The 15,970-nt window shown below is 36.5% G+C and overlaps 1 protein-coding gene across 6 annotated transcripts in view; it reads left to right on the top strand.

Moving 5' to 3' along the window:
* Window positions 1-15,970, top strand: part of FAM13A (family with sequence similarity 13 member A) — a 344,934-nt gene that overhangs the window by 55,028 nt on the left and 273,936 nt on the right. For 5 of the 6 annotated variants that reach the window (XM_025424952.3, XM_035709590.2, XM_025424933.3 and 2 more), the window contains exon 3: window positions 4,934-5,143. In XM_025424952.3, the coding sequence (XP_025280737.1) occupies window positions 4,934-5,143 (210 nt within the window). Of the gene's footprint in view, window positions 1-4,933; window positions 5,144-15,970 lie in introns of those variants that run through there. The other variant, XM_025424960.3, reaches the window with a different exon arrangement.

Below are 15,970 nucleotides of genomic sequence, written 5' to 3'. Positions count from 1 at the left end.
GCAGTCACATGCTGATGAATACTGAATTGTGTGCAGTCTTTTGCTGTCTGTAAGCAATGATTCAGTGACTAACCTTTCACATGTGTCATTTGGAGCATTGTGTATCTTTAGATCTGGGTTAAGGATATGTGGATTTATTTTTTTTTTAAGATTTTATTTATTTATTCATGAGAGACACAGAGAGAGAGGCAGAGACACAGGCAGAGGGAGAAACAGGCTCCACGCAGGGAGCCCGACGTGGGACTCGATCCTAGGTCTCCAGGATCACACCCTGGGCCGAAGGCGGCACTAAACCGCTGAGCCACCAGGGCTGCCCGGATATGTGGATTTATAATCAACTCTATAGGAGTTGAACCAGTTAAATTTACAGCATCATTGTATGAACATTTTGGCAAAATTTGAATTAGGTATTAGTTTCCTTTTCTCTCTTCTTACCCATAGTTAGAGTTTAATAGCATATATTCAGGTAATGCAAGCTAAGTATTTTTTTTATAATAAATTTATTTTTTATTGGTGTTCAATTTGCCAACATACAGAATAACACCCAGTGCTCATCCCGTCAAGTCCCCCCCTCAGTGCCCGTCCAAGCTAAGTATTTTAATGGGATAAATCAGTCATTCTTAACTAGAGATCTAAAATGGAAAATCAGTTATTCTTAAATGTAGTGATCCAAAGGGGCAACTGCACCCCAAGGTTTATAGCAGCAATGTCCACAATAACCAAACTATGAAAGAGCCCAGATGCCCATCGACAATGAATGTATAAATATGTGGGGTGTGTATGTATGCATACATATATGCCTTACTATGTCTTACTATGCCTTACTATGTCTGAAACTATCATGTTAATAAACCAAAAACTTTGTGCAAGTCTTGATGGGTAGAATGAAGTTCATGGGCAAGTTACTTCAGTCATGAGTTTCATTAATTATTTTGTATTTTTTTAAGTCACCAAATACTTACTGTACATCTGTGCATGATACAATGGGCAGTCTGTCAGGTATCAGATGATAGGTCATATTATTTAACCCTGGGTAGATACTGTAGTCATATTTGATATTTAATATAAATGTAGACCTTTAACAACTTGAGGGAAGACTGTTGTAAAAGAATTTTAAGACAGAAGGAGTTTAAGGTCTCTATGAAGGCCTTTTAAAAAGACTTTGAACTTAAAAGGAAAAATATGTAATTTTTCCCATTTGAAGGAAAATCTTACAAGTTATAAGGTATATCATCTTTATGCTATTTAAAAATAACTAATTTTGCTGACCATGTTACAGGATTCCTTCCCTTTAGCATGAAGATCCTGGGAGATAACACAATTTGAAATAGTGTAGGACTCTCTTCTTACCACCAGGTGTCACAATATGCTCATGTATTGTCATACTATTTTCTGGGGCAAAGTATGCCGGTTAAGCAAATCCTGACTTGTGGCATTTTCAGTTTCTAATGATGCCTTCATAGTATTTTGAAATAAATATCTCAATTGTACAGAAAAGTGCCTGTCAATGGTGTAGATGTTATTTCATTTATATAATTCTTTCATTAATAGTAGCTGTTTCATGTTGAGAATCTCCGAAAACTTCACAAAGCCTGCTAAGCTTTTCCTTCCTCTGAACATTTCCTTTCCAGTCATCATTTCCTAAGAATTTAGATTAGGAAAATTGAAAGGTCATATAGTCTGGTAAGCCTCATATGGGTATTGGATATATTATAAATTTGTAAGGGCCTTTAAAAAGCCGTATGGATTTTTCCCCCCCAAACATAATAAAGCCAGGGGCAAATTGCCCCAAGTTGAAAATCGCTGGATATCATAAGAATTGTTTAAGTGAGGGGATCCCTGGGTGGCTCAGCGGTTTCGCGCCTGCCTTTGGCCCAGGGTGCAATCCTGGAGTCCCGGGATTGAGTCCCGCGTCAGGCTCCCGGCATGGAGCCTGCTTCTCCCTCTGCCTGTGTCTCTGCCTCTCTCTCTCTATGTCTATCATAAATAAATAAATGAAAATAAATCTTAAAAAAAAAAAAAAAGAATTGTTTAAGTGATGTTTTTGAGAGAAGAGAGTTAAACAAATAGAAAAGGAGCGGAAAAAATAGTTAAAAAGTGAATTTCATTGACTTCCATTTACACCTTCTCTTTCCACTAGTAAAGGCTAGGGGGATCAGGGACCTTGAAGACCAAAGCCAGTTCTTGGAGCTGGGCAGTTATTTTGGAATAACTGGAAGTATTTATTTGAGGGAAGGGTCAAAAAGCCTTGTTGGAAAAGAAAACCTAAGGTCAAAGCTAGAAAAACACTGAGAGATCCGGTCCAAGAGGCATTTGCTCGCCAAAACCAGGCTCAGAAACTGGGTAGATATAGGACTGGGATATAGAATTCTAAATTTTCATGATTTGGGCCTTGACCAAGGATGGGTGGTATTTTTGGGGCGCTATCTGTTGATGGCAGTACACATTTCTGAAGTTACAGATGAAGCTTCTAAAGGAGGAAATAGACCTTGAAAGCTTTAAAAATGAGTTAAACAAGAAGTCTCTCAATAACAGATACTCTGCAATACTAAAGGGAATGGCATCTTACTTACCTGTTGCTGTGTAACAGATTACTCCAAAGTGTAGTGATTTAAAACAACAATGTTAGGGGCGCCTGGGTGGCTTTAGTTGGTTAAGTGTCTGCCTTTGGCTCAGGTCAGGATTCTGGGATTAAGCTCTATGTGGGGCTCCCTGCTTCTCCTTCTGCCTCTCCCCATGCTTGTGCACTTTATCAAATAAATAAAATCTTTAAAATTTAATAAAAGTAACTATTATTTCACAGTTTCTGCAGGTCAGGAATCTAGGCACAGTTGAGTTGTATCTTCTGTCTTGTGCCTTTTTGTAAGGCTGCAGTTGTGATGTTGGCTAAGGCTGTAGCCATAATAGTACTTGACTGGGGGAAAGGTTCACTTCTAAGCTCATTCACGTGGTTGTTAGCAGGATTCAGTTCCTTGTGGGCTGTTGACCTGAGGGTCTCAGTTACTCACCGGCTGTTGTCCAGAAACTACCCTTAGTTCCTTGCCACGTGGACTTCTTCATAAGATAGCTAACCAAATAAAAAGCAGCTGATTCATCAGAGTGAGCAAGCCAGAAAAGCCAGAGAGAGACAAACAAGTAAGACGCACATCAATCTTTTATAATGTAATCTCAAAAGCAAGATTAGAACCTAATTATGTAATTTTGTTATATTCTGTTGGTTAGAAGCAAGTCACTAGATCCAGATCACACACAAGGGGAAGAGATTACTTACACAAGAGTGTGGATATCAGGAGAATGGGCATTATTAGGGCCATTTAAGAAGCTGCCTACCACACATACTGACTAGTATCTCCTCTGATTAATATCCTCTCCGGTTTCCTAAACTTTTGTCAAAATTGGAGCTAAAATTCGTGTCAACTTTTGATGTTCATGTTCTTCACATTTCGTATGCAACTTACCACTACAAGCTCCATAAGGGTAATGGTAGTGTTTGAATTTTTTTCCTGTTTTTTTTTTTTTTAAGTTCTGTAACATAGCGCCAGATACTTATTAAATTCATCACCCCTACTTCATCTTATCTTTTACAGTGCTTTCTCCTGGATTCCTATTTTTAAACCTTAAAATTACCTTTCAACTTTTCCTTCCCTTTTGTACTAAGTTATGAAATCTTTTTTTTTTCTCCTTTTCAGCCTTCCCACTGGAATCTTTCTTACTGCCTTAGAGTAGAATGTGGTTCAAGAAAGCCATCTTTCTGCTCTCTCCATTCTCTTTGCTAGCAAGATCTTCCTTAACCCCTGATTGTATTATGTTCCCCCTCCTCCTTAGTGCTCCCATATAAAGTCTGCCCTTTTTGTTCTTAATTAAGCTCTAAGCCCAGTGTGGGGCTCAAACTCATGACCCCAAAATCAAGAGTTGAATGTTTTACAGACTGAGCCAGCCAGACGCACCAGGTCTTTGCTCTTGAACTCGACATTTGTGTCCCTGTCCCATTTCTCCCATTTTATTACCCCATTGCTCTTTGACTTAAGCACTCCACATTTCCATGTGTTTATCTTCCTTTATGATGTCATGTTTCTCAGTTCATATATTTGCTTCTCTTTGTTGAGGATAAATCAAGATGTTATGTGTCCTACTGCTTGACCCTATGGGGCCCCTTAAAAAGAAAAAGAATACAAAATTAATAAGAATTAGGAACAACAAAAAAAAAGAATTAGGAACAGAGCACTGGGAAGGGCCTAAATAAATGAGGAGCCCTGAAGTTTAAACTGCATTAGCTTCACAGTTTATCAGCCCCAGTCTTCCCATCTTCCCTATGCTTTAGCCAAACATGGTGTAAAACATCCAAAGGCTGCTTTATGGATGCTTCTGTGCTGACCCTCACCAACAGTAATATCCCCTCTCAACTGGCTGATGGGAAGGAAGTTGTCTTATACTACCTTATGGTCTCATAAAGTCTTACCCTTTGAATTCAGTGATTAGTAAAGTATTTCTTCTTATTACAAAGGTAATCACATACAGTTAAGAAGTTTCTTACATACATGTTAGTTTTGTTTTGTTTTTAATAGTTTTCAAAATACTAAGCTGCTCTTGGAGCCCAGAGTAAGTTTCTATCATGTATTACAGAATATATATGAATGTAATTTCTTTTCTTTGCAAAATAACATATATTCTGTTTATATGTGTCCTAACCTTATTTATAGAGGTCAGCTTTTATAACAATCCTATATGACCTTTTTAGTTGATATCTAGTAGGTTTGAAAATCGATTATTATAAGAAAGCATTTTTACAGAATGTGAACATCTTCCAGTACTGGATAATCATTTAGAAAATCCTGCACTGCGATTTACTTATTTTGTTGTCACTGTTCTCTGGAGTTAGTGTCTGCCTGTGACAGACTTCTATTTATTTTCTGTGTCTGCTCTCCTCCTCCAGGACTCACCCAGGAAGGCCTTTTTAGGGTGAATGGCAATGTAAAGGTGGTGGAACAGCTCCGATGGAAGTTTGAGAGTGGAGCGCCTGTGGAGCTTGGGAAGGATGGTGATGTCTGTTCCGCTGCCAGTCTATTGAAGCTCTTTCTGAGGGAGCTGCCAGAGAGTGTGATCACCTCAACATTGTACCCTCGATTCATTCAGCTCTTCCAGGGTTAGTGCAGTAAAATCCTTCTAGCACTTCAGGTGGTTTTATTTTTCAGTTAAAACTAACGAAGCCTTTAAATATTGAACACCTAAAATTTAAATATCAGGCTAAGCTTTTAAATACTAGTGGTTTCTCAGTAACCACCATCTTTCTATGTTAGTTACTCCAGGACCTCCTTTTCTACCCTAAAATAATACTGAAGTGATTATGAAATACTGCTAGTAAGTGTCATTTCTGAGACTATTGGTGAATTCATATACTTAATATAGGATAACCCTAATGTTATGGGCCAAAAAAATTCTTTTCTGACTAGTGACTGTCATACAAGGAGTGAGAATAGGGCATTAAATTCTATGTAGGAAATACTAATTAATTAAATTGCATTTGGTTAGTGACTTTGAGACTAAAACGTAGGTGGTGTGCTGTCTTTCTCATTAGCAAGATTGAGTCCTAAAATAATTGTGTTCATTTTACACAACTGGAAGAAAATTGATTTTTGATTGCATTATGACATGATTTTGAATGAAGAAACTTCATTTTGAAAGGTTGTAATTATAGGCAAAATCATTATTTAGTTCTCCCTCCTAACTATAGTAGGAAAAATGATTTAGTCTTCAAAAGCCATTTCTTTCCTGATTTGTGGCAAGTTAGAGTGAAAAAGAAAATATATTTTTCTAATTGCCAGATTAAAAAGGATGTTGCTTAAAACCACATTCCTTTAAAGTAGTGGTATAATTATTCACATCTAGTATACTAGAGAATGGATAAGCACGAAGGCCATGTTGTTGTGTTGTATTCTTTTGGAAAATAGTGATCAAATTTGAAAGCAAAAATTGCAGAAACCATATGTTCTGGTTATCTAAGTGCTCTTAAGCTTTCTACACTGGTAAGTGATAGTAAGTGATCTGTTTGAGGCTTTTTTGTTAGAAACTGAGCTTTTTCACATTAATATGTATGAGAATTTGAAGGAGGTAGCCATTGCTCCTTAACTGATTTTTATAAGGAATATTTTAGCCTTGTCATGGAGATGTTAAATTTTAAGATAAATTTCTGAAAATCATTTTAAAATGATTGCTACAAAAGTTGAAGTTTTAAATATATCCTTCATATAAAATATTTAGTAATCACATATTTAGTATTCCTAAGAGTCTTTATTTTGTCTTAATATTAAAATACTAATACTATAATATTTGTGAATACTTGTGAATTTTAAAAGACTATCATGTTTCTAGAATAGCTTTCATTTGATAAAGAGAATGCACTGTCTTAATATTTTTGTTACATTATAGTAATATTTTGTTATACTTTAGCTCTTCTTTATAAGTTATCTTCTCAATCATGACCTGTCTCCTTGGTGGCCAAGCAATTTGATTTGCATCATAAAAAGCAAGTGGTATCCTTCTAAAAGTAAGTCTGGTTATATATCCAGCCTAAGAGATTGTGTAATTATGTACCCGTAACAAATTCTAAATACGACAGAGACCCTGACTTTTGCCTTACTAGTGTTCTCATTTCCTAAAAAACTCTGGAGCTAGGTCTGAGATGTTCAATAAAGGAGTTATTAATAGAAGTACCTACTAATTGTAAGCTGCTAAGTGAAAGGATGGAATAAAGTATGCTTTTAGCTATTAGACAGTATAGCGTCTTGAAAATACATTTCTCTTTAATAATTCAGTTAGAAAAGCTATGGTACTTCTCTTGGTTTATGCTGTATGTGGTATTCTTATAGTAGTACATGCTAACTGGTCCCTCAAAATCTGGAAGCAGCAAGGCTCTTTACAGACTCACTAAAGGCAGATGTTATGCTTGGCCATTGAAATGTAGCAAGTATGTAACAGAAGTGTGTTGATGAAACTTCCTTAGTAAAGATGACCCTACTTTTATATTTCAGTCCTCCTATAACAGATTAAATAGTGTTTATATTCTGTCACAACTTCATGCCAGATTTCCTTTTTAAAAAAATATTAAGGGGCTTCAAATTCTATCCTGCGTAAAGAGCAAGGTATTTCATAATTGAATATACTTACTTAATTTTTCACATCAAGATCCTCTCTTCTCTGCTTTATGGGGTAGAATTGTAGAGCCTCAACTAAGTATTTTTTCAGACATTTAGACTAAACCAAAACTTCCACAGAGGACAATCTGAATGCTGCCAATAAGCATTCTTTCTGCTCTAAGTCATCCTTTGATCATGTAGATCAACAATGACCCTCTGTGTGGAGGAACACTATTTAGATTCTTTCATTTATGTAACATTATGTAACAGATTATCAACTTGACTGGTATCTAAAGTTATGAGATTGTATCTTTAGTAAGCATACCAATATTTCTGCATACCAGGCATTTATCAAAAGCTTCTATCTGAACTTGATGTCTGTCAGAACCTTTTGCTTGAGTCACAGCTCTGGTTTAGACCGTTCATACTTTAGAAAGACTTTAAAGGACTTTAGTGGTCATCATTCCCGGTGGTTATGTTAAACTTACCTCTGACTGCAACAACTTGCCTTTCTTAAGGTTTCCAGTGTAATTGTCTCAGCTTGGTAACATTTCATGATTTTTGATCTTAGGTGGGCCAATAACCTATTTTTTTTTTATTTTAACAATCTCAGTTATGTTTTGGGAATAGATGTGGATTGATTGCAAGCAATAAAAAGAAGATAGGATAGCATTCATTTCATTTAGGATTAACTAGAAATCCCTTTATTTCAGTGTTATCTGTTAAAAATCTTCTGTAATATAAATGCAAGTATCTCCATCTCACAACGAATGTTTTTTGTTGTTACTTGATGAGTTGGAATTGGACCAGTCCATCAATATTTTAGTTGCTCCTACTTGGACACAGGATGAAACCAAGAAATAAAAGATTAAGTGTTCTGACTTCGAGTGTGTGATTTAATTGGGGAGGTAGAATGTATATGGCATACATTTCAAATGAGTGATAAGAACATCCAGTCAGTGGTAACAAGAAGAGAGGGAAATCAGTTTGGATTATGGTGGTCAGAGAACAACTTTGTGGAAAAAGTAAAATGAGGCACATAAGATGATTTTGGATAGAAAGGAAAACCATATAGGCCAGAAAAAGGTTATGAGTAAAAACACGGTCAGTGTGAGACAGAATGTCTGACAGAGCTGTCACAGCAGGAAATTAGCAAATGGAATAATTTTAAAAGCAGACTTGAGGGACACCTGGGTGGCTTAGGCAGATAAGCATTCAACTCTTGATTTTGACTCAAGTCTTGATCTCAGGGTAGAGATCATGGGGCTCTCAAGATGCACTGGGTGAGGAGCCTGCTTAAGATTCTCTCTCTTCCTCTCCCTTTGCCCCTCCCCCTTCACACACCATCTCTCCAAAACATTAAATTAAACTAAATAATAAATACTTAAATAAATGTAGGCTGAGACTAGATGGTAGAGCATTTTGAATTTTAGGTTAAGGAATTAGTATTGACCTCCAAACAGTAAATTTTGAAGAAAATTCGAAGGATAGAAGCAGTATTTGAAGTGGTGCTATGTAAGATGGATGGATGGGAAGGTGCAGGGAGAACATCTAGAAGACCCGCATGTCAGGTTTAATCCGGGTGATAGTGAAATGAAATAGAGAGGCAGGCAAAGGTGTGTCGAGGCAAGTCTTTAATGGAAGCGCTCTCGGGCGAGGTTCCGCTGCCCTGTAAGGGAGTGAAGCCGGGGAAGTCACGGGGCCAGGGAAGTCATGCCCAAAGGGAGTACATGTGAGCTTTTTAAGGGGAGAGGGGGAAGGGGTTGTGTCTGTGTGGGGTGATGGTATTAGGGCATATTACTGGTGGAATCGGTATGGGGCGATAACTGCTTATGCCCTTATAATGGGGTTTGGGTAAGGTGCAGTTCAGGTCTCCTGCATAGGTCCTGTCTCCCCATGATGACCTGTCCTTGGGCGGTCTGCTGGTGGTGGGAAAGTTCCGAGGCGAGGGTAACAAGATAGAAGGTCCGCCACCATTTTGTTGGTGCCTCCTGATTCCCCTTGACCCCACCAGCCCAATACAGCAAAAACTAGGTCTTGGTCCTAAGGACCTGTACCTGACAAATAATTGGCAGTGGATTTTCTTTTTAATTGAGGTAAAGTATATGTAACATAAGATGACCATTTTAACCATTTTTAGGTGCACACCTCAGTGGCATTAAATACATTCACACTTTTGTACAGCCGTCACCACTATGCATCTCTAGAACTTTCTCAGCATCCCAACAGAAACTGGTAATGGAATTTTAAAGAAAACATAAACAGAACAGGGTGGCCAGTAGTTAATGAGGGTGAGTAAGGAGTCAAAGATAATCCTATGGCTTTGAGTTCATGTGACTTGAATCTACCCTTAAAGAGGGTGTTAGGTAGGAGTAGTGTGATGGCCCAACTCTGATGCCCATGTTTGGGGAGGGCTATGTTGTCAGAAGGCCAGTTTGTCACGCTATTGTGAATAGAAACTAATAAGAAAGTTTTAAGATAAGGTTGAAGTAGCACCAGGGAGAGCTCCCTGCTGACTCAGTGCTTTGAGGAGACCTGAGGCAACTTTTGTTCTTTTTGTCTACAGTAATTCAAATCTTTTCTGTCTGTACTTAGGGTGGGGCCTTTACTTATTAAAATGCTCTTTAGTCTGTCTGACCTGATCTTTTGTATTGAAAGGAAGAAGCAGAGTCATGAACTTTCTAGGAACCTTTTACTGCTGACTAATGCTCCTTTCCCTGTCTCCAGGTGAATCTGGAACTTAAGCCAAAAGCTCAAATGCTATGAGCTTGGTAGAGTCTGATGATCCCTTTGTAGGGCTTTATTAATCATCTTTCTCAGATCCTGCTATTGCTAATGAAGGAAGAGAGATCCTGATGTGGCATCTTGACAATTGGTCCATTAATATAAATAATGGAAGTCACGAAGGGAAGGTAATTATGAGGCCATGGAGAGGAGCTCATTTTAAATAGATGACTAAAATGAATGTTAGTGCTTAGGAGAAAGGGATGAAGGCTAAAGATGTGAATATCATAGCCCTCTATGTAGACTAATCTGAACAATGGAAATTTATTTTCTCATAGCTCTCAAGGCTGGAAGTCCAAGATCAAAGTACTGGGCAGGGTGGTTTCCAGTAAGATCTCTCTCCTTGTCTTGCAGATGGTACCTTCTCACCATGTTCTCACATGGCCTTTTCTTTTTCTTATAAGGACACTACTGCATTGGACTAGGATCCTACCTCTATGGGCTCATCTAACCTTGATTGCCTTCCATTAAATCCCTGTCTCCAAATACAGTCACATTGGGGATTAGGGCTTCAACCTGTGAGTTTTGCATGGACAAAATTTACTCCATAACATGTGTTTTTAAACATGTATTGTAATTTAAAAAAATGTGTTATGATTTGATAAATGAGTGTAAAATAACAAAAGCCTATGGTGGTGCTAAATAGGTGAGAAATTATTATAGAATTAATGTTTTTGCCTTAGAAATCTTAAATGACTGACATAGCTAGGAGTAACAAAGTGAGTTTAAAATAAATGATTTTTTGTGAGAAAAATTTTTATTGGAGTGTGTTTTCTTGATTTATATAGATAATTTCCTGTGTTTTATGTTTCTATTTTAATACTTAAGAATTTATGCCTTTTAGTAGTAATAATAGATATTAAACTATTTCCTATTCAGTTTAATAGATAGCAGATATTTATATAATTTCTTTTCATCCCTGCACCAGCTCTAATAAGGTATAGGCAGGATAATCTTCATTTTGAAGAAAGAAATTATACCATGTGGGTTAGAGTGGAGGATCTGGATCTACCCTGACTAGTTTCAAATCTCTATTTGCCATTTGTTAGCTGCATTAATATGATCAAATTACTTAACCTTTTTGTGCGTTGATGTATTAGCTATCTATTGCTGTATAATAATTACTCCAAAATTTAGGGCCTTAAAACAATAGTAAACATTTATTTTCTTTCACAGTTTCCGTGGGTTGGGAATTTAGGTGTAATTTAGCTGGGTAGTACTGGTTCAAGGTCTGTCAGGAAGATGTTGTCAAGAGGTGTCAAGGGCTGCAGTTATCTGAAGGCTTAACTGGGGCTAGAAGATGTGCTTCCGAGGTGGTTCACTTACATGGCTGGGCAATTTAGTGCTGGTTCCTGGCAAGAGACCACAGATCCTTCCTATACTGGTCTCTCTAGTTGACTGCTAGCTGGCTTCCCTTACCATGAGAAACTTGAGAGAGATGAAAGCTACACTTTGAATGATTGAGCATCAGAAGACAAACTATATTTTGTACCAAATTCTGTTCATGAAGATCAGGTCAATAATCTGGTTTATATTCAAGGGGAGAAGAATCTGGGGTCCTCTTTTGAAGGGAGAGGTGTCAGGCTTTGTGGACATTTTAAAACTACCACTCTTAGCTTCCCTGTTAAATGGAGATCGTATTAGTGTGTACTTCTTGAGTTTATTGTGGAAACTGAGTTTATCCATGCAAACCCTTAAAACAAAAATAAATATTTAATAAATGTCAAGCCAATGCTTCTCAACTGTGGCAGCCCAGAGATCAAGTCATATCATATGCCAATTAAATCATTCTGTATTAAGATGACCATCCTAACATCTGTCCTAACATCTGTCCTTCCTTCCTGGCCAGGGGTGAGTGAGGGGGTGGGCTGCAAGACAGAGGGAGAGAGTCTGAAGCTGATTCTGCCCTGAGCATGGAGCCTGACACAGGGCTCGATCTCATGAGCCTGAGATCATGACCTAAGCCAAATCCAAGAGTCAGATTCTTAACCAATTATGCCACCCAGGCACCCAAAATTCACAATTTAATGCAGTCTTCCTTCCTCATCCTTATGTCCGAGTTCCTCCTCAGCCCACTCCTCTGCCCCTTCTTTCCTTGTTTATAAGAAGGCAAGCCATTTAGTGCAGTTCACTCCACTTTTTTGCTTTCAAGCCTAAAACTTGTCTTGTCCTTTTTTGTACCCTAACTTTGCCATCTCTTAAAGAAAAAAAAATGACCAGAGAGTTACAGAAGAATAAGTGTACTGCCTGCCTAATGATTAAGAAAGAGTAAAAAAGAGAAAATTAGGACTCAATTTCAAGTTAAGATAAAGATTTCAAAATTCTTGCCCAAATTAATTGAAATTACTTGAATTTTTGATTATTGGTTGAGTTAGCAAATCACACAAGATGGACTTGGGAATATTTTTATATCGGTTGCAAGTTATTTTTATTTTGTTTGATATTTTACATGACTTTAATGAAAATTGAAGCCTGCAAATAAACATTGCCAGTTATGCATATGAAATCAGTGATTAAAATTTTCCTTTTAAATTTTTAAATTGAGGTGTAGGCATTAGTTTTATTATTCTATTGCTTACATAAAAAAACTAGGATACTCTCCTTCCATCAACGAGCTTGTAGTTTGGTTTGAGAATTGAACACGTACAACTGATAATTAGTGATATTGAACATTTTATGTGCATGTTGGTTATCTGTATGCCTTCTTCAGAAAAATGTCTGTTTAGATATTCTGCTCATTTTTAAAGCAGATTGTTTTGATTTGGAGTTTGTTTTTGGTCTTGTTTTGCATGTTAAGATGTTTGAGATCTTTATATATTTTGGATATTAAGTTCTTATATGAATATTAAAATACTTGTAAATATTTTCTCCCATTCAGTAGGTTGCCTTTTAATTTTTTTCTATACAGCTTTTTAGTTTGATGTAGTCCCACTTATTTTTGCTTTTGTCTTGAAGAATCAGATCCAATAATTCAAGATCAATGTCAAGGAGCTTATCGCCTATATTTGCTCCGAGACATTTTATGGTTTCGGGTCGAACAATCAAGTCTTTAATCTACTTTGAGTTAATTCTCATGTATGGTGTAAGGTAGTGGTTTAGTTCCATTCTTTGATATGTCTGTCCAGTTTTCTCAGCATTTATTAAAGAGACTGTCCCTGACTTTTTTTATTTCTGGAAGTATTCACATTTGTGATTGTAGATAGTGCTTAAAACTATGCACAAATAATTTTTTAAAGTTATCTGTAAGACTGAATTGGCAATTAAAGTGGATGTTGCTTATTTATGCACTACAGAATGTAATATATTGTGTTACTGTTTAGGCTGCAGATTAATAAGTTTATGAACGTGAAAAAGCGGGTCTTGGCTGTAAATATCTACCTGATTCGAGCTTTTAAAACTCTGCAATAGGGTATGGTAATACAGTACTTGTAGTGACACTGGAAATAAAGCATTGTCGTTGCTTTAAGGATTTACGATGGATTCTGACACGGAAGAGTTGGAGCCAACTATACTTTCTTACACATAGATGGAAATAATGTTTGGATATGAAAAAGGAATCTGTTTACTGTTAACTTTATTTCATAGGCCTTTACAAAATAATGTACTAATCACTTTTTTGAGTTCGAGACATTTCAATTCCAGGGTAAAAAACAGGGATTTTAAAAATTTGCATTTCTATTCCTGTAGTACCAATTTAAAACAAATGCTTAAAATCAGCTGTTTGCTATCCCAGGGGAAGAAGGCAACTTGAAGTTACTTACTGATAAATAGCTTTTTTCCCCCAAATGTTACTTTTCTACAGTGTCTAACCTATAATGTCACATGTTCTGTTTGCACTGTTGCAATATGGATCAAAAATCTTCTGACAAAGGGTTAGGGGAATGTTGGTATCTGTCTTCTCCTGTTTGTTCACTCCTGTTTTATTGGAGTGATCTACTCTTATAAACCTGTGGTCATCACCTAAATATAAGTTGTGAATGTATCATCTTTTGCTTGGTTATTTCAATCATGCTGCAATATATAATCAGATGTGGCACAGTTTATCAGCTTGATTCTAGGAAGTGCGTGGATACGATTCATTGCCCCATGCTATTGAACTAACCTTGTGTGTTTGCTGTTACTTACTTTTTACAAGCATCATAACAAAATGTAAATTGTTTCTTTAGAGGAAAGGAGTCTTATTTAATGTAGTCTAAGGACTTTTCCAAAGAAAATAAAATACTGTTGAAAATGATATCTATGTTTTAGCCTTCAGCAATTGATGGCACTTTGTTGTGGTGTCTGCCTCCATTATAGGGATTCTCATTAACCTCGCTACAAAGGACCCTTGTTTATTAGTTTCTTTAGATCTCTGTTCTAAGCAATCTGTTAGTGCTGATGAATTCTGTAGGAGGGTCTATTCTGAGCCATTAACTTTCAGTAAGAGGAAAATAGGTTACCAAAAAGACCACTGAAGTAGGGGGTGCCCTGGGTGGAGGGTTGGGTATTTGTTTTGAGAATTAAAAACTATGAAACACTTTGTATGCAACTGATTTTTCTTTTTAAATAAACACATTTAAAGATGTTGAAGAAAAAAATAGTCCATTCCAATTGTATATTCTTGGCTGCTTTGTTGAAAATTAATTGGCTATATATGCATGAGTTTATTTCTGGGCATTCTATTATGTTTCATTGATCTGTGTGTGTGTGTATTTATGCTAATAGTGTATTTTTTTATTACTATAGCTTTGCAGTATAATTTGAAATCAGGAAGCATGATACTACCATCATTGTTCTTTCTCAAGATTGCTTTGGCTATTCAAGACTTTTGTGGTTCCACACCCATTTTAGGATTATTTGTTCCATTTCTGTGAAAAATACCAATAGAATATTGATAGGGATTGCATTGAATCTGAGATTGCCTTGGGTAATATGGACGTTTTAATAATGTTAATTCTTCTGATCCGTGAACATGGAATACCTTTCCATTTATTTGATGATTCTTCAATTTCTTTAGATAGTATCTTGTAGGAGTCAGTATACAGGTCTTTCACCTCCTTGGTTAAATTTATTCCTAGGTATTTTTTTAAATGTAATTGTAAATGGGACTATTTTCTTAATTTCTCTTATAGTTTTTCATGCATAGACACATAACATATCTACACTGATATATTGTATCCTGCAACTTTGTTAAATTCATTTATTCTAACCGTTCTTTGGTGGAGTCTTTAAGGTTTTTTTTATATATACTATTATGTCATCTGTGAATAGTGACAGTTTTACTTCTTTTCCAATTTGAATGCCTTTATTTATTTGTTTGTTTGTTTGCCTAATTGCTGTGACTAGGATTTCCAATACTCTTTTAATAAAAGTGGTACGAGTGGCCATCCTTGTCTTGTCCTGATCTTAGAGAAAAATCTTCAACTTTTTACCCTTCAGCATGATGCTAACTGTAGGCTTTCGTATATGGCCTTAATTATATTGAGATTCATTCCCTTTATACCCACTTGGTTAAAAGTTTTTATCATAAGTAGATGTTTAATTTTGTCAGATGTGGGACACCTGGGAGGCTCAGTGGTTGAGCATCTGCCTTTGGCTCAGATCATGATTCCAGTGTCCTGGGATCAAGTCCCACATCAGGCTCACCACAGGTAGTCTGCTTCTCCTTCTGCCTCTCTATCTGCCCCCTCTCTGTGTCTCTTATGAATAAATAAATACAATCTTTAAAATAATAATTATTTGTCAGATGTTTTTACTGCACCTATTGAGATGATCATATGATTTTTATTACTCATTTTGTTAATGTGGTATATCACATTGATGGATTTGTAGATATTGAACCATTTTTGCATTCCTGGAATAAATCCCATTTGATCAGGGTGTATGATCCTTTCTATGTATTGTTGAATTGGGTTTGCTAATATTTTGCTGAGAATTTTTGCATGTATGCTTATCAGGAATATTGGTTTGTAATTTTCTTTCTGTAGTGTCCTTGTCTGATTTGGATATCGGGTAATTCTGGCCTTATAAGATCATTTTGGAAGGATTCATTCTTCCTTAATTTTTGAAAGAAT

Source organism: Canis lupus, chromosome 32 (genome assembly GCF_003254725.2).
Source record: "Canis lupus dingo isolate Sandy chromosome 32, ASM325472v2, whole genome shotgun sequence".
Lineage (NCBI taxonomy): Eukaryota > Metazoa > Chordata > Mammalia > Carnivora > Canidae > Canis > Canis lupus.
This window is presented reverse-complemented; position numbering and strand designations above follow the sequence as displayed.